Source organism: Daucus carota, chromosome 9, assembly GCF_001625215.2.
Source record: "Daucus carota subsp. sativus chromosome 9, DH1 v3.0, whole genome shotgun sequence".
In the NCBI taxonomy this organism is placed as follows: domain Eukaryota; kingdom Viridiplantae; phylum Streptophyta; class Magnoliopsida; order Apiales; family Apiaceae; genus Daucus; species Daucus carota.
This window is the reverse complement of record NC_030389.2, coordinates 9,914,170-9,937,220: the sequence shown is the minus strand read 5'-3', so window position 1 is coordinate 9,937,220 and position 23,051 is coordinate 9,914,170. Positions and strand designations below refer to the sequence as shown.

Genomic DNA, 23,051 nt, shown 5'->3' with positions numbered 1-23,051 from the left:
ATCAAAAGAGAACTTTTTTAAATAAAACGGTCCTTTGGATCTACTAAACATCTCTATATTCAACCTCTCATATTCAAAAGGTGATGTGGCCCAGAAATAAAAAGAATAAGTATATAATATTCTCACGAGATTTTATTCCTCATATTGCCATATGAATTGTACAGAATGTTTTTTTACGAAATTCTCTTATAAATATACAACATCTTTACATAGTTAAAATACAACCATTATAAATATTATATCTACAAGAAAAAGAAGAAAAGATACAATGTCCAACCCCAATTCAGAGATGGAGGAAATGATGAAGCCACCCCAAAACCTCAAGTGTCCCCGATGTGATTCAGAGGAGACAAAGTTTTGCTACTTTAACAACAGTAAGTCATCTCAGCCTCGTTATCGATGTAAGAACTGCAACAGATTCTGGACCCATGGTGGGAAACTTAGAGACATCCCGTCCAATGCGGCAGAGAGGAGGGCGGAACGTGCTCGGGATTCTTTCATCTCCACTATCTCATCTCCCCCAACAGTGACATATGCTGCTGCTGAGATTGATAGGGCTAGGCCCCTATACCTGACTCGCCCGCGACCTAATCAGCCTCGGCTTGAATTTGTCCGAACGGACATAAACAGCTTGTCGATTACAAAATCTCATGCGGCCCCAAAATATGTGCAGGTCCAGAAGTATCATGTTCAGCCAAACCTAAGTGTTTTTCAAGCTAGTTATGGTCAAGGCGTCCCCGACCGTCATTACATGGGCGGTTCAACTAGCGATCCTTCTAGGTCGTCTTCTGGTGCTTGGTTTTCTTATTAAGGAATCAAGAGAAAATGGTATCTACACCTTGTCAGATTTTCATATTATTGCTGAAATTTTCCTGCACCAAAATTTATTTTCAGTTTTAACGTTATAGATAAAATCACAAACGAATTGTCTCAATTTTGGAGTATGTGACTATTTGGGCATAAATTCTGCAAAAAATTTCAATATATTATTTTTGGGTTTATTATTAGTTTGCATTAGTGCACACCAAATTATGTTTGTGGTAAGTGATATATATATTTCTTTAGTAAATGATAGAAAATATTATGCGAACTAAGGAATGTTGTGTTAGATGTTAGTAGGAATTATATGTATTAATATACTAAAGATTAGAGATATGAAAATCACAATTCTTTATGTCTAACAAGATCTAATGATATGGTGATTTACTTATTTTTAAGGTATGACTGTAGGGGTGAACATAACCGACCCAAACCGTGAAAACCGACCCAAACCAACCCTTTTTTGAACCGATTAAACCGAACCATTCAAAACCGACAATTAAATGGGTTCATTTTCGAAAAACCCGAATAAAATGGGTTGGGTCAGGGTTTAACATAATATAACCCTTAACCAACCCAACTCGTTTATATAAAAAATAGAAAAATTTAAGTCTGGTTTGTGTTAACCACTGTTTTATCTTCCTGTTGTTTCTTCCTTTTATCAAGTGAGCTAATATTTGCATGACAATGTTTATATTTGGTATTGATGACTGTTACTACACTTTGTCAAGTGATTATGTTCTGCTGAAATGAAAGGCCTAACAGTTATGTTATGTTCTTAAGGGGAGTGTTGTTAGTTGCTGTAATTTATTGTTTGTTCCAGTTTATCAAGTCTTGCATGGCCCAATAATTTATTCTCTTACTTTTACATTACATACAAATAGTCATATGCCAGTTCTTGCACATAAAAGTTAAAGCATACAGGGGATTACTAGATTTGATGCCTATTTGGAATCAAATTCAAGTTAATTTGTTCTGATTTGTCCAATGCTCTGTAGTCTGATTGTGCGCCTAGTGTTTTTACATTGCTTTTCTGGATACATTTTGCTTATAGTCCTAATTCTTAAAATAAGCAGAATATTTAGCATTTCCACATGCTTAACAGGAGCTTGTCTCTTCGGGTATACAGGTCTTTAGGGAAGTTCGTGCACCAAAAAATGTTTATTAACAAACCGAACCAACCCGAACCAACCCAACCCAAATTTTAATTAGCAAGGTTGGGTTATGGATATTTTTTTTTTAGTTAATGGGTTAAATTTTTATAAACCGAACTAATTGGGTTGGGTCATTTTATTCTCCCTAACCCAACCGACCCAACCCGTGTTCACCCCTAGATATGAGGATTGTCTTATTTATAGGGCTATATAGAACTTAAGAAAGAACTTTTATACATACCAATAATTTAGAATCATTTATGTATGAATACATGCCATGTAATGATTATTTTAAAAAAATCATAAGAATATAATAAAATACTAAAGGATTACGTTCGCACATGCCAAGTTTGTTCTCCTGTCTTTTTTTTACAGATCCTGTCTCTTTAAGAATGTTAGACCTCAAATATTTTTTTAATATGATCATTTGATCTTTGTTCTCTTTTTCAATTATTGCTTCAACTTTTTAAACCAAGTCTAATACAATATTATATATTTAGCGAGTGTTGTAGCAAATTTGTTATGATAATATTAATAGTTTACATCCTATTTAACAAGAACTAGTTGCTTGAGAAGATATTGATTAGTTTATGATATCCTAGTATGTAGGAATTGTGATAATTATTAGTTTAGTTTTTGTTGTACTCAATGTGTATATATATTTGTTAACATTAATGAGAAACCATTTAACCTCTAATCTTTTATGGTATTCGAACCCGAAAATCTCCAACGAGAATTTTTATTCCTATCCATTCTCTTTCATTTTTTTTCTTTAATCATGATTTCTACAACTTCCTCTCATGCGGTTCATTCTATCATTCCTAATAGCATGTCATTATCCTCTACCTCAACAACTCCTGTATTAGTACTCTTAAACTTTCCTCGACCAATTATTCAGTTGGCAAGCTCAATTTTGAGCATTATTTTATGGTCTTTATCTTCTTGGTTATCTTCATGGCAATTGTGTGTCTCCATCACCAACTCTTAGAGAAAATAATGTTACTAATCCGGAATTTGTGTTTTGGAAATGTGAAGATCAATTGATTCTTCCTGCTATTCTTACATTTGTCACGGTAATTCCTCTCATCTGCTCAGCCAACACATGTTGTGATGTGTGGGATCAGTTATCTCATCTTTATGCTAAAAGAACCAATCAACATATCATTCATTTGAAGGACAAATTGTCCATGATCACCAGAGGTTGTTCTTTAGTCACAAACTTTCTTATTTTAATAAAAAGATTTGCCGATGAACTCACTACTTTGGACTCCCCTCCAAGTGACTCTGATCTCGTGGTATATTGATCTCATGGTATATTGCACTTATGGACTTAGTCCTACTTACAAAGAACTTGTTACTACTCTACGCAACCGTGATACTGTAATTCTTATTGAAGTATTATATGATAATTAAAATCATAGATCATGAAACATTTCTTCTACATAATGAATCTTAACCCACCAAACTTGTTCTACCAACAGCTCATGTAGCTAAACAATTTTCTGTTTCTCGTTCATCTCGATCACATTTTTCTCCAAATGGTACTTGCATATTAACACTCCCAGTCTCCAAAAATGTTAAATTTCAGGCACCAACCTCTCAAAATATTTGTCAATATCATGACAAACGTGTACACACAATCAAAAGTGCTTTATAGTTATTTCCTAACTTTCATCCTCAATGACCAACTGCTCATCATTTCAGTGCTCCATTTCATTTAGGAAATTGGATCATCGCTCTGGAGTTTCTCATCACATCACATCCAAAGCTGAGTGACCTTTCGCTTCGATGGACCTGATGACATAATCATCGGAAATGGCTTAGGTTTACTAATCACTTATACTAGTTCCACGCACTTCTCTCCCTCTTTTAAATTAATTAATATGAGGAGATTGACTATATTTATAGACAGGAAAGATGTATTATTACGATTGAATTTTTTAATATGATTTTCATAATTTTATTTATAATATATATATATATATATTAATGATTTTTACTCTAAACAGTCAGGTTCCAAATTCCACTCCCTTCAGTGAGGTACGTCATATATGTTAAAATCCATGGTCCTTTGAGTCTTTATAGCTTAGGAACTTGCATGTTATCATGAAGGCTTCAAACTCCATTTCACAGCAGATGACCCATTTGTTGGACCTGCGAAAATGTATTGGACCTTCAAATCTATATTTAAGAAGTACAAATTAGATGCAAGTCAAGACTTATAAATAATTAAAGTGTTTGAAAAAGAAGTATAAGTCATGAAATAAAAGCTAGTATTCTCAACTTTTTATAAGTATTCTCGATTTTTTACGCAAACGCTACTAACAAGTATAATAAAATCAGAAACCGGACTTTTAAGTCTGGCCAAACCTCCTCTATCACCCACCCCGCCATTTTCGTCCAGCCACGCACCAGCTGAGAAGGCAAATGAATCAAGTTTACTGCATAAGAGCATCTTCAACCATCAAAAACTTTTAGCTAAAATGTGAGTTGGCATACTAAAAATAAAAAATTTAGCCAACTCTCTAAAAACTCATACTCCAATCACACTCAGCTGTTGTCTATAATTTTAGCCAACCTCCTATTGATGGCTAAATTTGTCGAACCTCTACAGGTCTGTAATACTTTCATTCAAAACAAAAGATAACCGGGGGCCATTCCCATCCCAAGCGGTGGCCCGATTCGGCCTGGCTAGGAAGTAAGCCCCACAACCCAAAGCGGCAAAAAACAAAGGAAGATTGAGCAAGGCAAAGGAGAAAGAAGTTGTCCTCTCTTCTCTGGTTCTGGTAACCCGCCGCCGCATATGTAGAAAAAGCCCACCTTCTAATCGATTTTGGATTGGAAGGAGGTTGAATTGATATATTCAATTTTAACAATTTGAAATATTAATAATATACTATTTTTAAATTATAACCAACCAATATAGCCAATACCATTGAAGCAAAATATCTTGTAGGTTCAGTAAATTTTACATAATGTCTTACATGTCCAATTTAGCCAACGATTATAGCCAACGCTGTTGGAGATGGAGATGCTCTAAGAGCATCTCCAACCATTAAAAGCCCTTGGCTAAAAGGTTAGTTGGCATACTTAAAATAAAAAAATTTAACCAACAGCTCGAAAAACTCAACTCCAACCATGCTCAGCTGTTGTCTATAAATTTAGTCAACCTCCTCTGGATGACTAAATTTGTCGAACCTCTACAGGCTTGTAAGAAATCTGTAGGAAGATTACACATCATTTATTACCATATTGAACTGATATATTCTATTTTAGCAATCTAAAATATTAATAACATACTATTTTTGAATTACAGCCAACTAATATAGCCAATACCATTGAAGATGTCTTACAGGTTCAGCAAATTCTACATAATATCTTACAGGTCCCATTTAGCCAACGATTATAGCTAACAATGTTGGAGATGCTCTCACCTACATAAGAATAACGATTTTGAAAGCTCTCATGATGCATGTTGTGGGTCTCTGTTTCAATCACTCTGCTTCAAGAGTATAAGTAAAACAAATCGATATTTTCACAATATTTATCTGGATCTTCAACTCAAAACATATATTATTAATTTTATTAATTTAGAGTCCTTGTTTAACTTTTTGGTGAGTGATGCGAACTATATAACTTTTTATGGATCTTCTTAATATATAACATTTCATACTTTACTTCCGTTGTGATTTGTGAAGCTTCTATTCATCCATGTGCTTCCCAAATTAGAATGATTTGGAAACGTGGTGTCCTTTACAATACACCATCAAATTTACAGTAAAAAACAAGGGATCAGATTTCATCGGTGAAGTCACGGAACGAAAATTAATCGGAGATTAATTGAACTGATCGAGGATTAATTGAATAATCGGAGATCTAATTAGTTCGGCAAGCTATACAGAACATAGATTACCGATGAGTTAAAAAAGCAAGAAAGTGATTATTGACTTAAACAAATACAGAATGGTTTCAAATTGAAACTTGTTGAAATTCAAAGTAACTTGCACCGAAAAACAAACAAACAAACTTTTAACGAAATTCACTAAATCAAATTATTGAGGATAAATGCGTTTGTATCATGTTGAATTTTCGCTGCCACCAGTGCTGCCATCACTTTCTCAGATTCATTGTAATAATCTAACTCAGCATTGTATGGCTTGGCACTGGATTTCACACAGTAGGTATGTGTATCAAAATCACATTTTCTGCAACGATAACGCCAGCAGCCTTCACTAGCTGATTCCTGACAAACATCACACCTGAATTCGCTCTTCATTTCGTAGTAGAGAGTCAGAGGATGTTCGTGATCTTTCCGCTTCACGGTCTTTGGAAGCGAAGCACAATCGGTGTGCAGGGTGAAATCACAAGCCCTGCAACTATAAGTAAACGAGAAACCGTTTTTGTGACAGCCGTCGCAGGTGAAACCATTGGTCTGATCAGGGATTATTATGAGTCTGAGTGGATGGTTTGGATGTGAATTGTGTCGGATCTCCTCGGGCAAATCAAAGCAAGACTTGTGGAGATTGAAGTCACATTGATTGTCCTTGCAGACATAGGCTGAACCAGAATTGTTTTCGTCGCAACCTGAGCAGACTTTCATCTGCTTCTCCCGAATTTCAGACAGGCACAGGGGATGGCCATGAGTAAAATGCCTGGTCTCTCCAGCAGCGCCTGATTGAGGATTGGCATTTGGCATCGTATCGTGACTATGTGAAGCAGATTGGGTTGGAGGACTATTGTGATTGTGACTACCAGGCATATTTGGATAAGGAGTCGCGTTCTGGTTCGTGTAAGGATTCTGAGGATTATATGTTTGAGGAGGGTAAGCAGGAATTGATCCAGAATTATTAGGCACATAAGTTTGGTGAACATTATTTTGGTAAGAAGATTGAGGTGTTGTATTAGACATGTAAGCGCAATGGACATGGATATCGAACTCACAGAGTGAGCAACTATATGCAAAGCCTGTCCCAACTAGATTGCAAGAATTGCAGTAAAATGTATTAGAAGGATAAGTTGGAAAAGGGGCTAAGGTTAAAGGGTGTGATGGATGGGAAGGATGAATCATAGCGCGGCTCGCGGTGAAACATTGGTCATGAAGGAAGAAGTTGCAGTCCCAGCAGCCGTGGACCAAGCCAGAGGCCTGGAGTTTACAGCCAGAGCATTCGATTTCATGGCCTTGAGGAATTATTTGCTGGTGGCCAAGAATGTGGATGTGGCTGAAGTGCTTCTTCTCCATTGTTATTCTGTCAAAGGGTATAAGAGTTAGGAAATTTCAATTGGAGACAACTTTTTTGCAATGAGAATTTTGCTATATATATAGATGTCTAATGACAAGTATTGTTTCGAGTAAACTAGACTAAACTTATAGTTGACTAAAATTTGATATCCACTAGCTAGCTAGATCCTTGTTCATTGGTTTGAATACTTCAAATGTCAAACTGTTTAGCTGTGGATTTATAATGCGCAAAGTCACAAACTATATAAAGAAAGATCGTTGGGATCTTGAGTATCACATTTTGTTAGAAGATGGCTCCAAATCTCAGTCTTGCAGAAGATGATTCCAACCTACTCCTATAATTTTCTAATTAAAACACTAAATCGTCTAGCGTCTATTATCTTTTTTCTTTTTAATGCGACATGATCTAGTGTTTTGTATACCTAAACGCTATTTCATTTATCGTCTTACCCACTAAAACACTGGATCGTGTTGTGTTTTCTTCACTGGATCGTGTTGCGTTTTTAAGGGTTTTTCAGCATAAAATGCAACATGATCCAACGTTTTCTTCTGAAAATCAAAACGCCGGATTATCCAGCGTTACTAAGTGATATTTTGAGCCCATTTCTTCCTAATTTTGTTATTTTAGGCATTTCACCTTAAATTTTGTGATGTTTGGGTTTTGTACATGTCTATATTGTATTATTGAATTCGAGACATGATAAGTGTATTACTCCCTCCGTTTCTTTTTTCTTTTCTTGTTTGTGATATCGGTACTGTTCATAACATGAGACAAATTACTAATTTACATCTAATCTATAAAACTAAATATAGTCATGAGTGATCTTGTTAGATTCGTATTCACAAGTACTTTAATACAGTGAAGTTTTTATATTTAATGCTACTACGAAATGAAAGATATTAACGATCAAAAGTGTGTATTGGCAAACGTGAAAAGTACAAACCGGAAAAGTATTTAGAGACGGAGGGAGTAGTTCTTATATACTCCTTCCCTCCTCGTGAATTATATATATCGGGGATGAGAACGAGCCATGTAATTTAATACTCGTGCAAAGTATGCTTCCGTCTTCAAATGATGTCGATTGAAATATCACGTACTATAGTTGACAAAAGAAATGGAGTTGTATACAAATGTATCCATATATCATATACTAGTATTTCTACCTCCAAATAAGCTTAAGATGGGCTGAAATATATTTTTCCGATACAAATATATCATATGCATATATATATCATATACTTGTACAGTTGTACGTACATATCATATACATGGATAGTTCACGCATGATCCATATTCCATATACAGCGTACACGCATTATTGTCTCCACAAATCTATCTTATGAATGTACTCCCTCCGTCCCCCTGAATTGTATACATTGGGGGACGGGGACGCGGCACGGATTTTAATGCTCCTGTAAAGTGTAGTTGTGTAATTTATTTTTAAAATTTTCTTTTTCTGAATTAAAGTTTGGATGTTATATTTTTATTCAGAAAAAGAAAATCTCAAAAATAAGTTACGAAACTATATTTTTTAAGAGCATTGAAATGCGTGTCGAACAGTTGAAAAAGAAACGTACTCCCTCCGTCCCGAAAAGATTGAACTGCTTTGACTTTCACGGAGATTAAGAAAAAGGTAGTAAAAAGGTTGAAAAGTTGGTAAAGTGGTGGGACCTATCAAAATTTTAATAATAGATTTGAGATAGTGGAGGAAAGTAGTGGGTGTAATAGTGTTTATATTATTATAGAATAGAGATAGTGGAAGAAAGTAGTAGGTGTAATACTCCCTCTGTTTTTTTTATATGACGCTTTGACTTTTGGCACACACTTTTAAGTGCTTTGACCGGGTAGTTAAAAATATTATTTTTAAGATTTTCTTTTTCTGAATAAAAGTTTTGATCATATATTATTATTCAGAAAAAGAAATTTTAAAAAATAATATTTTTAACTACCCGGTCAAAGCACTTAAAAGTGTGTGCCAAAAGTCAAAGCGTCATATAAAAAAACAGAGGGAGTAGTGAAAAGTAGTGTTCAAAAATAGTAAGTTTAATAGGTTCATTCTTTTTGGGACGTCCCAAAAAGGAATAAGTGTCAATTAAAATGAGACGGAGGGAGTATACAATTAAATGGGACAGAGGGAGTACTATTATCGGTTAGAGTTTACTTTGACTTTCAACATATATCGACACAACCGAAGCCAAAACATGTATTGCGTATTTTCCTCGCTCCATCTTTACACCAAGTTGTTGCTTTGTTCACTGCCTGACAAAACCACAATTCCACAGACTTTAGTTTGCTAAACCAATACATTGACTTGTCTTTTCTATGTATGATAATATACATATCTACTGTGTGCAGGTATCTTTCTAATTCTAATTATTCAAAATGTCAACTTTTTATTCCTGATTTGGAGATTATTCGTTTTGCAATTATTATATGTTAATTTAAATTGTGAAACTGATTGTATAATGTCAACTTCCAATAGATATCAAGGCACAGTTTAAGACGTTGAATAGGCATTCCCGGGCTCACTTATGATTGATGAACTGCATAACACAGTTGACAAATCAAAAATTTAACACGCTTAATTTGTTTCTTGGAAGTTTCTTCAGAGGTTAATATTCAATGGCATTAATGCTAATTTGAGCGTACAAAAAATATCTCAAAATTTTTGGAAAATAACGCATGATATTGGTGTTATATTATATCTCAAAAATTTTGGAAAATAACGCATGATTTTTGGAAAATTTTGCTAATTTACAAGTAAGGATTGGAATTAAAGTTTTAAATTAGATGAATTTTTCCTTAAATTATTGATATTTTGGAATCAAATAGCATTAGGTGGACGTCATTGGTTAACTGTTGTTATCATTATTATTATTTATTTTTCCAAAAGCACGCAAACTATATAACAAATGAACAAAATTCCTTTGAAAAAGTCAAATTGCCATAATAATTAAAATAAACCTAAATTATTCTTTTCTCAAATACTGTTCTTAACCGAGGGATCTGGTTAGTAATTATTATTCTTCCATCTTACACTGATATTGTAGAAAAATATTTAAAAAAATACATTTGTAACGAATATTGATTTAGCTAGGGCTGTTCACGAACCGAACCGAGCCGAATTATATATTATATGTTGAATTTGACGTTCAATAACACATATATATTACGAAATTATCATAAAAAAATTGTATTTTTTCGAGTTTTAACGAGCCGAGCTCGAGCCGAACACACTAAAAGCTCGGCTCGAGCTCATTTTCTTAACGAACACATTTATATGTTCGAGCTCGAGTTCGAGTTCTTAACGAACCGAGCCGAACTTTTATCGAGCCGAGCTCGAGCTTATTCGCGAACAGCTCGATTCGCGAACAGCTCTAGATTTAGCTTCTTCGGCATCTTTGATTAATGACCGCGCGCAATGATGGAATAAATCGCTATCTTCTAGCTCAGCGAGTCAACATATTACATCAAGTTGTTTTAAGACTAAAATTAAGTACTTAATTTAGCAAGTCAATGGTTTGCTCTACATAATAAACTCCTCTCGAGCAAGCAAACTGAACACACAAAGTAATTGATAGCTAGATAGACAACTGTTGAGACATGGGAAGGGTGAGCAACTCTGAAATCCTCTCAGAATCAGCACCAATACTAAACCATTTCAGCCACCTACACCAACTCCAACTTTTCAAGTTCCTGCCCCAGCAATCCCTAAACCTACCTTCATGCTCAGCATGCAACCTCAAATCTTCCGAAATCATGTACGCCTGCCTTACATGCAACTACTATCTTCACCAAACATGTTCACGTCTGCGCGATAAAACTACTCACCAATCTCATTCCCACCAGCTCAAACTCACGTTCTCGCCTCCTTACCCTAACCAAGTCTTTTCTTGTGACGTGTGCAGCAAGGCAGGCGCCAAGCAGTGGCTTTATCGGTGTGATTGCTGTGAGTTTGATGCTCATTTAATCTGCGCGACTAGTGTTCCAGCTCAGAATTTAGCCCCGGTGCCTTCGGCTGCTGAGATGTTGCTTAAGAGCTATAATGACAGTTATAATGCGAGTTTGGCGGCTATTGCTGCGGGAACAAGTCGACAGCAGAATCAGTTGATGAACCAGGTTTTCCAGCAAACAAGTAATGATGTGACTTCTTATAACAGGATTCTTCAGGGGCTGATGGGTGGTGGGAGTACCGGCGGTACGAGCCAGTTGCAGGGACTGATGGGGGCTGGTGGTGGAGCTGGGAGTCCATTGCAGGCACTTATGGGTGGTGGCGGAGGGGTCGATCTGCAGGCGTTGATGGGTGGTGGTGCTGGTGTTGATCTGCAGAGTTTAATGGGGGGTACTGGTGGTGCAGGTACTGCAGATCTGCTGCAGTCATTGATTGGTGGTGGCGGTGGGGGTGCTGGTGCTGGTTTGCTTCAGGGTTTCTTAGGAGGATTAGGTGGATTTTAACAACATTTTCACCTGGAAATCTTGAATTAACTTTTAAACACTCGTTTTTTTTTTTTTTTTTGCGCCTTTGGTTTTTCGATTATTTGTTCTTTGACTTTTTCTTTTCGTTCAATATCATATCAGAAATCATGTTTAAATGTATATGTAGTTTTTTTATACAAAATAAAACAATTTCATTTAATCAAAAAATAATATACAGTCGGGACAAACTCCCAACTGATCTGAAAAACAAATAACATACTAAAACTAATTAGCTAATTTGTTTCCTGATCGTTTGACACATAAAATTTAAAAATTCTTAACAATAAAAATGAAATGAAAGATCTTCCAAGCGATCGAAATGACACCAACATAACAGAAAACAACAATGTCACAATTGACTTTATCACATGAAAGTCATTGTTAGGACGGTGTTCAAAAATCCTAATCTCACTACAGATGATGACATGTTGTCTAATGTCTATTGCAGCATCTAAATTCAGAAGCAACTAACTCTGAAACCAGAAAGCAGAGAATGCAATGACAAAGCACTCGAGGTTCCAAAAATGACTAAATAAGATAGTGTTATGGGTTACAAGAATATGATCAGTCTGACCATGGAGTTGAGGCACTGGCTGACTTTGCTTTAACAGGCATGAAGCCCCCGATCCTGACAGACGAGGAGATGTCGATTACCACAGTGCTCCCCTCGCCCACACCACCGCGCAATCAGGGCAAGGGCTCCTCCGGGAAACGGTCACAACCGAAAACACAAAATGAGGATGAATAGTCTGAAGAGTCCCTGGAATCAATCAAGATCATGGAGTGCAAGCCAGAGTGGAATCATCCGAACGCTAAAATTTACTCCCAAGCAACGTCACGACAGTAAAGCACAAAATCCCATGAGGTAAGTACATATTTAATTAATTTCACAACATCATTCTAGTCTTACAAGCAGAACCGACTTAATTTTTGTTTTTTTTGGTCCACAGTTCATCTCCAAGCTACTACACATACACAAGTGAAATCCACATAGCATTGACTATACCGTAGACGAAAATGACTACCGAACCCCCAATGTGGCACCTGCAAACATGAAGCACCAATATCTTGGCCCCGAAATTTGCAAATTCGTTTTTATCTGAGACATGGGTTTTAATGCGCCGCAACTTTATAAACATTAGACGCACACCTGAGCTCTTTCTTTCTAGACTGTTGGTTCTTACTGTCACGGGCATTCTGATGGCTACTTTATTCCTTCATCCTAAAAGTAATCTCCACGGAATCACAAATTAATCGCCTAAGTTTCTTCATTTTCACCGTCTGTTTCTTCTTTTTCTCTTCCAACGACGCTGTCCCTGCTTTTATCCAAGAACGCTTCATTTTTGTCCGCGAAACTTCTCATAATGCCTACAGAGCCTCTTCATACACCATTGCTGGAGTCATCACATACCTTCCTTTTCAAGCAATTCAGGCTGGCGTCTATACGCTGGAATCGTCTGGTTCCCATTAGGCCTTCGAGGAGAGTTGTACTCCCTCTGTCCCATTTAATTGTATACGTTTCTTTTCAACTGCTCGACACGCATTTCAATGCTCTTATAAAATATAGTTCCGTAACTTATTTTTGAGATTTTATTTTTCTGAATAAAAATATAACATCCAAACTTTAATTCAGAAAAAGAAAATTTTAAAAATAAATTACACAACTACACTCTACAGGAGCATTAAAGTCCGTGCCGCGTCCCCGTCCCCCAATGTATACAACTCAGGGGGACGGAGGGAGTACTACTTTTTCATAGTACTCTACATGTCTCTCCTCTCCACCAACTCATTCGTTGTGTTTGTGAGCTCAGTAGTGCCAAACTACATAATGGGCTACGCAGCAGTCATTGCATTCACTGCTCTTTTTTTCCTATTTTGCGGCTACTTCCTGAACAGCGACGACATCCCTCCATACTGGGTATGGATGAACAAAATTTCAACAATGACATATCCTTATCAGGGGTCTTTGATGAACCAGTTTCAGACGACAGATGTTTTTGGACAAAATCCCGGAGGACAAAATACTGGGACCGCAATTCTAGAATCACTCGCAATAAGTAGCAAAGAATCAAAAAAGTGGTACATGGTTCTGATTATGTTCGGGTGGGCTGTTCTATATAGAGTCTTGTTCTATATATATAGTCATCCGTTTTGCTTTTAAAGAATCAGAGGTCATAGAGATCATTATAGTTATAAGATTGAACTTCATTTCTCAACTGCAAACAATATATTCAGTTTAAATAACCCTCGCCTTTCTCTTTTTTATTTTACTTGCTTGGTTTTACATTAACAAGTTTTACCTACATATCTGGATAGTTTGGTTACTCTGACTTTGGGCGAGAACCGATCCCCGAGGATATTAGTATTGTTTATGGAATCAAAATTTGTTAGGCTTCCAAGTCGGCTAATTAAGAGTTGATGTACTAATCAGAGCCGCCAAGGTGAAAATCCGAGAACGTACTCCTTGAGATCAATGACTCCATCGCCATCAGTGTCGATTTCCGACATTATACGCTCAAATGCCTGTAAAATGGATCCGAGCTCTGATAAATCAATTTTGCCATCTCCATAGCGTCGAACTAGCTCAATACCTTCTTAACTTCGTCTCCGTATCATCCTCACCTCGAACACTCTTTCCCATTAAAAAAAGACACAGAATTGGACCACCACAGTTTATTGAATACAGAGAGATCTGTGCCAGCAGTTAGCAATTATATAGTACCACAGATCATACATAAATTCGAATACAAAACATTACTTTGTGGGTGTTTGGCGGAGCTTAAAAGCCCCGCTTCTGGACTTTTAAGTTATAAGCACTTATTCGTACCGTTTGTGTAAAAAGTCGAGAAGCACTTATAAAAAGCTACGATTCCTGGTTTTTGTTTCATGACTTCTATTTTTTTCCCAAACACTACTTATAAGTCTTAACTAACTTCTAACTTCTACTTCGCTTTTTTATTTTAAGCAAGAAGCACTTATTTTAAGATCACCCAAACGGTCCCTTTATCCTGTGTTACTTAATTTTTAAGTTCGAAAAGCTATTTAAATATATTTTTGGATGCAAGATGATATTTTAAGTTGTTTTTTTATGTAGAACACCACTTCATCCCGTATACCCATTTTTTCAAGATTATGACAGCGATCAATTGAAGTTAAAGGGTCATTTTTTTAATTGTGATATTAGGATATTTTAATTCAAATTATAATATTGGGAGCTTTTTAATTAAAAATTTCTTAAACAGTGAATAGTGTTTCTAAGAAAATGCTGCAAGTGTACAAAACACAGAACAGAAAAAAATTGCAAAAACAAATACAGGAACACTAGTGAAAGTGTTTGGAGTATTAGTGAAACTGTGAATAACACGAGTGATTCCGGGTGAATGGCAGTGTTAATTTGAATTGAGAGGCGGCAAACAAACACATAATTGGGAAAGCATGGAAGGCAGTGAAAGCGAAGCCATCTTTGATTCTCTCAACCTCAATCCCCAACTCTTTCTCAACGAGATTTTCAATCGACTCGACGATTTAGTCGATGGCGCCTTCCATTGCTTTCATCAGTCTCTCTCTCTCTCTCCCCCCTCTCTCTCTCCCTCTCCCTCTCTCTCTCTCTCCCTCTCCCTCCCTCTCTCACTCACACACAAACACACAAACACTTTCAACACAATGTTGCCTATTTTTATGTCTAATTTGCATTTTCTCGATAAATATGTTTAGGGAGGCTTCAACTGGACTCAAAATTGAGGGCACTGATAGAGCAGATGAGCTGAAGAAGGTGAGATTTTACTTCAAATTCTCTTCTTTTTTCTACTTTTTACTGCTTTCGATGTTAATTAGCTGTACGGGGCAAGTGTTCTTCTCTTTTTCTTTCCCTTTTTTTGTTGGGAGTTATAAGTTCTCATGGGTGTTTGCTTTGATTTTTAGGGTGTAGTTTATTTACAGAACAGGATTCATTCGGCTTTGGATAGGCCGTTAACTATGTGGGAAAAGTATTGTTTGCGCCATTGTTTCGCTGTTCCTCTAGGATTCACGCTGCCCGCAAATGTGAGTTGTTTTGTGATTTAAGTGTTATGGATTTTATGCTTTTTTTTTTTTGTTTATAGTCTTGCTGATTCGTTTGTTGGTTTGAATCATGTGGATGGAAGAAGTGTTGTGTGTTGCAGTAATTAAGTTTGTGCATCTTTTTAAATGCCAGCCTGGAACTTTATGCAAAACTAATGCAATTTTCGTAGTGTTGTGCTCTATGGTTATGTTTTTATAAGTCTTAGCTCAAATATATGTAATGATGTATACATCGGTGGTGAATGGTGATGTATACACTTCAGTTGTGTTATTAACTAACAATTCTTATTATGTCAATCAACCAACTCAACTCAAGCAAAACACGTATATAAACCATCAAATGATAATTCATACTATAATGAAAGATAATCTGGCTTTTAAGATGCCTGCGCACTCCTATCAGCTATAGATTACAATATTCAGAGATGAGATCCACAGTTTGGCTAACGCTAACACCTTATACTCCCAGTATGTGCCCTGCACCTGACTCTTTAAGTAGAAAGTCTGTTTTATCCTTGAGCTTCAATGGCTGACTTGTGTTGCCCACCTCCTTTGTTTCTAGTGCTTTAATCTTCTGTTGTAGTCGTTTCCTGGAACACCTGACGTGGCTGTGTAGTAAAAGAATGCATCACAAATTGCTTCAGAATCTAATTGTTGATATACCGGTATACGTGTAGGAGAGTGCACAGAGGAATTTATATTTTCTGGTGCACTGTTGCACATTTAGATATCTGTATGTTTCTTCATACTCTTTATGACTAGGATTTTGCTGTCGTAGCCTCCATGATTGTGTCAAATTTTTTAAATGAAAATCCTAAAATGTGCAAAAACTAAGAAACCGATCTGGAGTTCAGGTAACATAAGTCGTAGCATAGTCTGTGTTGCTTTTTGAATCTACCTACTGCCTTCATCATGTTCAAGTATGTCATTTCGCAGTTTTTCTATGAGTTAAGATTGTTGTCTATGGCAGAAGATTGGTTTGTCAGGGTTTTAATGAGTAACATATTGATTGGTTACTCTGGAGTAATCGTTTTGTTTAGACTTAGGTATTTTTTTTTCTATTGCAAGGAGTGTAAGTTGTGTGTGGTGCCTTATTTCTGAATAACTTGTGGGGTTCTTGTTAGATATGATCCTGGTAAGCCCTCCTCCTAACACCTTGAGGTTTTAGGAGAATTGGTCACTTAACATGGTATCAGAGCTTAGGCTCGCGGGAGATTTGAGTTCGACTCCCTGTGACCCCCAATATTCTCAGAAATTATTAAGGACACGAAGGCACTCGACCCATAAAATGGGCTTTCGAGTGAGGGGGAATGTTAGAATATGATCCTGGTAAGCCCTTTATGCTGTAATGGGACCTAGACACAAGGGGTTGGAATATATTTTGACACAGGGGGTTAGGATGTGTTTTCTTTTTGAAAAAATTATAATAAGATAGTATCATTAAAAATTAACAGAGTATACAGTAAAGTTGAACTTCCCTCAGCATATAAATGTGAATTAACTTGTTTAATTGCATTTCTCCTACAAATTGATTTTTGTTACTGTCGTTAAGATTACAACCATCTGGTTTTGTTAAGTTTGGCATATATGAAATGTATTCTTTGTGATGAAATGTTGGCTTTAAGATCTTCCGCCTTCTTTACATATTCAAGATAGTTAACCTTTTCTTCTGTTGTATCGGACGGAAATAATAATAGTAGACCAGAAATCTATCTGTAGTTGTTTTACTCATATAGTATGATTTTGTTTATTGTTTTCGTAGAATGAATCAACTGGTGAAGTAGCTATGGATGTTGATGTCACTGATGACACAGAGCTGGATTTGCAGTTAAACTCCTTGAGGAAAAGGCTTGTTTTGGTAAATAAGTATTTCATAGGCTGTCAGTGTATTATTTTGGACTGCATTTATGTATAATTTCTAAAAAAGTTGTCATTGTTAGGTTGGAAAAGAATCTGCAGAGCTGAACAGAGAGCTTAGAATGCTGGAAAGGCAGTCGTCGTTGAGCAACCAATGTTCAAGGTCTTTAGATGAAGCAGTACAGTTGTGTGGACAATATTTTGACCTAGACATGTTTGAAGGTATGTGTAGACTGTATTCTTTGATCATCAAAACATATATATATATATATATATATATATATATATATATATATATATATATATATATATATATATATATAGAGAGAGAGAGAGAGAGAGAGAGAGAGAGAGAGAGAGTCGCACTCAGTCTAGTAGAGAAACACCCAATATATACACACAAAATAATATATCAATTACAGAATAGTTAATGTGCATTTTTGGGCAACTAGGGATCATGAGAAATATGATTAAATGTTTTGCTATACTTGATTTTTATATTGTAAAGCATATGGTGAACTTTGGAGTTCAGATATAACTCCCTCCATCCTCCAAAAAGAATTAAATTTGAATATTTGGTCAAGACCAAACTTTAATTGTAACATATTAGTGTGTTTTTTGTATGTTTGCAATTTTGGAAATTAAATGCTATGGCATGTCTTTGTACAGTGATCATGACAAATTGCATTGAACATCATTCTGTCCTTGCGGGGTCTTGAGAGCCTTTTCAGATTTTAAAGGTCACCAGTAATTATAGCTTTTAATGTGTTTTTAGACACAGTGCCTGGCTGTAATATACTCTATGGTCTATACTTAATCTTGGCAAGGATCAATACGCCAAAAAAAGTGCATGTTTGTTGTTTCAGTTTGTAAACATTGCACAGGTATTGTTATTATGCAGGTGACACTGAAGTGGTGCTTAGTTGTATCTCTATTACATCCTAAAAATGATTTACTGTTTCGACAGAGTTAAAGAAAACTGCATCACAGCTTCGTACAAAGTTGGAGAAGCTGAAGACGAACAGAGTGGAAGAAAATGACTGTATTATAATGAACAGAATGCATACATCTGATGGAACTCTGTTTGGGGTTAATCATGGAAATGGTAAAAGAATCTAAAATCTCTAATTATTATAACCCACATGGCTAATTTATTTATACAATAGTGAGTGAAGTTTTTTTTATCTATGTCTCTTGCAGGCCTGGCAAATACAACACTTGAAGAGCTTCAACAGTTGATGAATGATGTATAGTTTCAGGTTGTATATATACACCTTTGGCAGTTCTGTCTTAAGGTTTGTAAGACTACAAGTTTGTCTGGGGATTGCACCCTATTTGTGTGTACACCTTTGCTAAAAACCATATAAATAGAGTAACAACTTAAGTTACTAGAAAATTACTGTGTTTTCTAATGTTTTTTATGTGTCAAGAGTGTTCTGTAATGTTTTATTATTATAAATTTGTTATTACTATTTTCTGTAAGTGCCAACGAAACTCCCTAAAAGGGTTCCAACAAATATTCCGCATACATTTTCTTGAACCTGACTAATGCTGTTGGCAATTTGTATTTGCAACGCCTCCATTAGAACCCACTACAGCTAGTCCATATACAGCATCTGCAACATAAGGTCACCATTGCCAACAAAGTGTTGGTGTGGCGGTAGAGCTCTTGTACCCCCTTGCGGGAGGTCGGGAGTTCGACTCCCCACGTGTGCGTGTGTAATCAATTAGCAAAAAAAAAAAACATAAGGTCACCATTATTGTAGTTGATTGCGACTCCTAATGGCCTACAAGGAGCTTGTCCCAATTTTGTATTGTTTCTGTCATCACCAAGACCAACTGCTTTGTTTCATCACCAACTGCTTTGTTCCTGAAAATGGATGGGTGATTATGATTTCAATATCATTCCCCGAAATTTGATCTTCAACTATGCTACACTATGCATTCATATGGTGTCTGTCTGTCTAGAGAAGGCTAATATAGTTATTATAAATGTTCAACAAGTATTTCATATTCGTTATGTGATAAAATATTAAGAGTTTATTTCAGAAAAGAATATATCTCCAGAAATAAGCTCTTATTTCTGATGAATAAGCTTAGCCAAATGGCACCTTGTTGCAAAGACGAAAAGCACAACTGATGCCAAATTCACTTGAGAGGCGACGTGGTTGCAAAATTGACGAAAACATGATTTGCCAATTCATACTTGAGGATTCTACTATCAGATACACCGGTATAAAACTCGTCCCCCTTGCTGTTGAAAGCAAGAGAGTCTGGACCCCTTCCCCTGTTGGACGGGACAACTGACAATATTTGTAAAACTATTTTAAATTATTTTTTGAAATTGGCATAATTTTTTAAACAATTTCATCTAGTAAAGTAACAATATGCACGAAAATATTATAAAATATTAAGAACCCAATTTAATATCATGGAATACATACACAAAAGTCATTTGGATAAACTAATTAAAATTTATAAGTGATTAAACTGTTTGGAAAAATAAGTAGGTTAATTCCAAACTCCACTTATTTATAAGTATAAAAAAATATATTATTCAATTATTTTGTAAATTATCTTATTAACATTTTATATGTTGATTTATATGTTTTTAAAACAGCAAAAAAAATTATTTTTATGAAAATAATAATATTCCGTAAGGATCCAACAATTATAGAGATGACAATCGGTCGGTATGGTTCGGTTTTGACAAAAATCGAACCCGGACCGAATAGTATTTCTCAAAACCGAAACCGAACCGAACTGAAAACCGAAGTTCAAAAACCAAACCCGAACTACTGGTTGTCCGTTCGGTTTAAACCGAGACCCGAAAATTATATAAATAATATTAAAAAACTATTACAAAACACTATGTTCTCCTATATAATTCATAAACTAAACAATAATCTTAACACTTGTTAAATTTCAAATATATTAATGATTAGTTGATAATTATGTTTAAGTGTACTTATAAATGATAAATTATATTAAAAAAAATTACAATTAAAGATATTATTTGTGATTAAACTAAAAAGCTGTGATCGGTACTACAATATTATTCTGTACTCCCTAGAACTTGACCTATATTATACAGTGATATAAAATAAATTTATACTATCGGGTTCGGTTGGGTTTTGGTCAGGTTCAGATAATTCGGATCGGGTTTTGGTTCAGTTGGTCTAAAAAACAAACCCAAACCAAATTCAGTCGGTTTTCAAAAATAAAAAATCAAACCCGTAACAATACTATAAAAATCGAGTTGGTAAAATCCATTCGGATCAATTCGGTCGGATATCCGTCGGTTCGAAAAATTTTGCCATCCCTAAACAATTATATTTCAATTAAAAAACAAAATATAAAATATAAAATAATAATTATAATTATTTTAATAAGAATCATACTGCTTCTGGCAAAAAAATATAAAATAAAAATCATACTGCACTTACAAAACATTTTCCAATATGATTTATAACATAAAGAACAAGAGTTATGTTATATTTACAAAACCTATCAAACATAAAAAGAATATATTATATATTTATTTGAGTATTATATATAAATATAATTTATTATTATACAATCTTAATCCTCTATTCAATGTAATAGTTCTTTTTTCATTTGTGATATATTGCACCAAACAATTAATTATACTCATTATATTTATTATATTGAAGGATATGATAATTTCGAATAAAACCGAACTAAACAATTTATTTGCCAAATTATTGCATAAATAAATAGTCAAAGAAAGCATTGATTTCTTGCATGCATTACTTTTGGTCAATCATCGAGTATCACAACAAACGAATTTGAGTGAAACACGTAACATATATGTGGTACACGCGTCCACTACTCTCTCGATTTACCGGAAGTGGTTAAACATACTTACAAGTTACAACCTTCCTTAATTAACTCTTGTCTATGCATCTACAATATTAACAACTCCACACTCGCATGCAATTTAATTTATTACATAAACAAGTTTCTAATTAATGTAGTCATGGTGGAAGATTCATTACCAGAAGAACTCTGCATCCAGATCCTGTCCAGACTACCTGCGGAGTGTCTTGTTCGGTTCAGGTGCGTTTGTAAGACATGGTTCAATTTAATCAGCAGTGCACCTTTTTTTATAGATCATCTCACACATCAGAGCACTGATATGAACACGAACAAGTACCTCGTATTTAATCATGACAATTTTTATTCGTTGCGTGTTGTTGATGAATCTGAAAATACCTCGCTGGAGATTAATTTTCGTGCGGAGCTAGTTGTTTATGGAAGTTGTAATGGGTTAGTTTGTTTGTCGCATGAGAGTGTGGAAATGAACAGTGATATTTATTTGTGGAACCCGGTTATTAGGAAAATTAAAAAGCTTCCTGTGCCGTCTCTTGTTTTTGATGTATCGCCGGATATGGTTGATTTCGGGGATGATGAGTTGGTGACAAGTGTTTATGTTTGTTTCGGGTATGAGGATGATGATTATAAGGTTGTAATGGTGGGTGTTGTTGAAGGTGTGTGTAGTGTCGGGATTTATAGTTTGGGCAACAATTGTTGGAGTGTTGTTGATGATCTCGAAAATGATGATGATGATCTTGATCCTTTTAGGTTGCATGATTTGGTTTCGAGAGACTCCAGGTTTGTGAATGGGGCTGCGTATTTTAAAACAAGTGATGATGCTGATAATGATAATGTGATTGTTTGCTTTGATATGAGCCGCAAGGTTATTCGAGAGATTGGATTACCAGATGAAATTCATGAGATTGATAGTTATACTATGGATGTGTATGGAGAATCACTTGCTGTTTTAACTGTAAGTGTGTATGCTAATGGTTTGGGTTGTCTGTCGATTTCATTGTTAAGCGATGAATCTGTTCCGTCCTGGGAAAAGATTTTTGTCATTGATTTATCGTGGAGAATGAATATCAATCCCCGTGTACCAGTAAGGTTTATCAATAAGGGGAAAGTTCTGATAAAGGTCGGGGTGAAGCTTTTCGTGTGCAACATCGAGACACAAAAGCTTGTAGAACTAAAAGGTGAAGGGATGACTCATAATATCAGGGATTGTCTTGGGGAAAGCCTGGCACTACTTGGAGAAGATAATGTGGATGTTCGAGCTATGAGTTACCAGAGAAGATAGTTGAAGCAATGGCAGAGTGATGCTCCTCAGAGATGTTCACAAACTTTTTAACACTACTTTTTTAGTTAGATTGTATGAGTTTTTAGTAAATGTACCTTGTCAAGTCCAATTGAGAATGTGGATTTTATGAAAAGAACTTATTATCTATGTGAGTTTAATCGGTGACTGTATACTGGTGATGGTTTCTTGTGGTTTATTGTGAAGTTTTTCAATCTTTCTACAACACATCATACTTTGGAAACTTCTGCTAATTTACTAAGCAAATTACAGATATAAATTTGATAGCCGGATATATCAAGTACATAATAA

The 23,051-nt window shown here is 35.5% G+C and overlaps 5 protein-coding genes and 1 pseudogene across 6 annotated transcripts; 5 read left to right on the top strand and 1 right to left on the bottom strand.

The window, feature by feature from the left end:
* The first annotated feature begins 268 nt into the window (after nucleotides 1-268).
* LOC108201231 (dof zinc finger protein DOF4.4) lies at nucleotides 269-811 on the top strand. Its single transcript, XM_017369522.1, has one exon. The coding sequence runs from the start codon at nucleotides 269-271 to the stop codon at nucleotides 809-811; it is 543 nt and encodes a 180-aa protein (XP_017225011.1).
* Nucleotides 812-6,015: 5,204 nt separating this feature from the next.
* LOC108201993 (uncharacterized) lies at nucleotides 6,016-7,212 on the bottom strand. Its single transcript, XM_017370348.2, has one exon. It carries the CDS (start codon nucleotides 7,210-7,212, stop codon nucleotides 6,016-6,018), a length of 1,197 nt encoding a protein of 398 aa, XP_017225837.1.
* A 3,557-nt stretch (nucleotides 7,213-10,769) lies between these two features.
* LOC108202126 (uncharacterized) lies at nucleotides 10,770-11,809 on the top strand. The gene has a single exon (XM_017370507.2). It carries the CDS (start codon nucleotides 10,817-10,819, stop codon nucleotides 11,666-11,668), a length of 852 nt encoding a protein of 283 aa, XP_017225996.1. The 5' UTR covers nucleotides 10,770-10,816; the 3' UTR covers nucleotides 11,669-11,809.
* A 248-nt stretch (nucleotides 11,810-12,057) lies between these two features.
* LOC108201230 (ABC transporter G family member STR2-like) lies at nucleotides 12,058-13,924 on the top strand (annotated as a pseudogene).
* A 1,052-nt stretch (nucleotides 13,925-14,976) lies between these two features.
* Nucleotides 14,977-19,078, top strand: LOC108200861 (protein MIS12 homolog). Of its 2 annotated transcripts, XM_017369125.2 has the most exons (7): nucleotides 14,977-15,246; nucleotides 15,404-15,461; nucleotides 15,611-15,730; nucleotides 17,511-17,606; nucleotides 17,689-17,827; nucleotides 18,573-18,710; nucleotides 18,806-19,078. In XM_017369125.2, exons 1-7 carry the CDS (start codon nucleotides 15,125-15,127, stop codon nucleotides 18,856-18,858), a joined length of 726 nt encoding a protein of 241 aa, XP_017224614.1. In that variant the 5' UTR covers nucleotides 14,977-15,124; the 3' UTR covers nucleotides 18,859-19,078. The 2 variants fall into 2 exon arrangements, with proteins under 2 accessions (XP_017224614.1, XP_063940057.1); XM_064083987.1 differs by lacking the exons at nucleotides 18,573-18,710; nucleotides 18,806-19,078 and adding an exon at nucleotides 18,275-18,439 and having other exon boundaries at nucleotides 14,987-15,246.
* A 2,418-nt stretch (nucleotides 19,079-21,496) lies between these two features.
* On the top strand, nucleotides 21,497-22,912 carry LOC108201905 (putative F-box protein At3g16210). The gene has a single exon (XM_017370241.2). It carries the CDS (start codon nucleotides 21,606-21,608, stop codon nucleotides 22,740-22,742), a length of 1,137 nt encoding a protein of 378 aa, XP_017225730.1. The 5' UTR covers nucleotides 21,497-21,605; the 3' UTR covers nucleotides 22,743-22,912.
* Nucleotides 22,913-23,051: the final 139 nt, after the last annotated feature.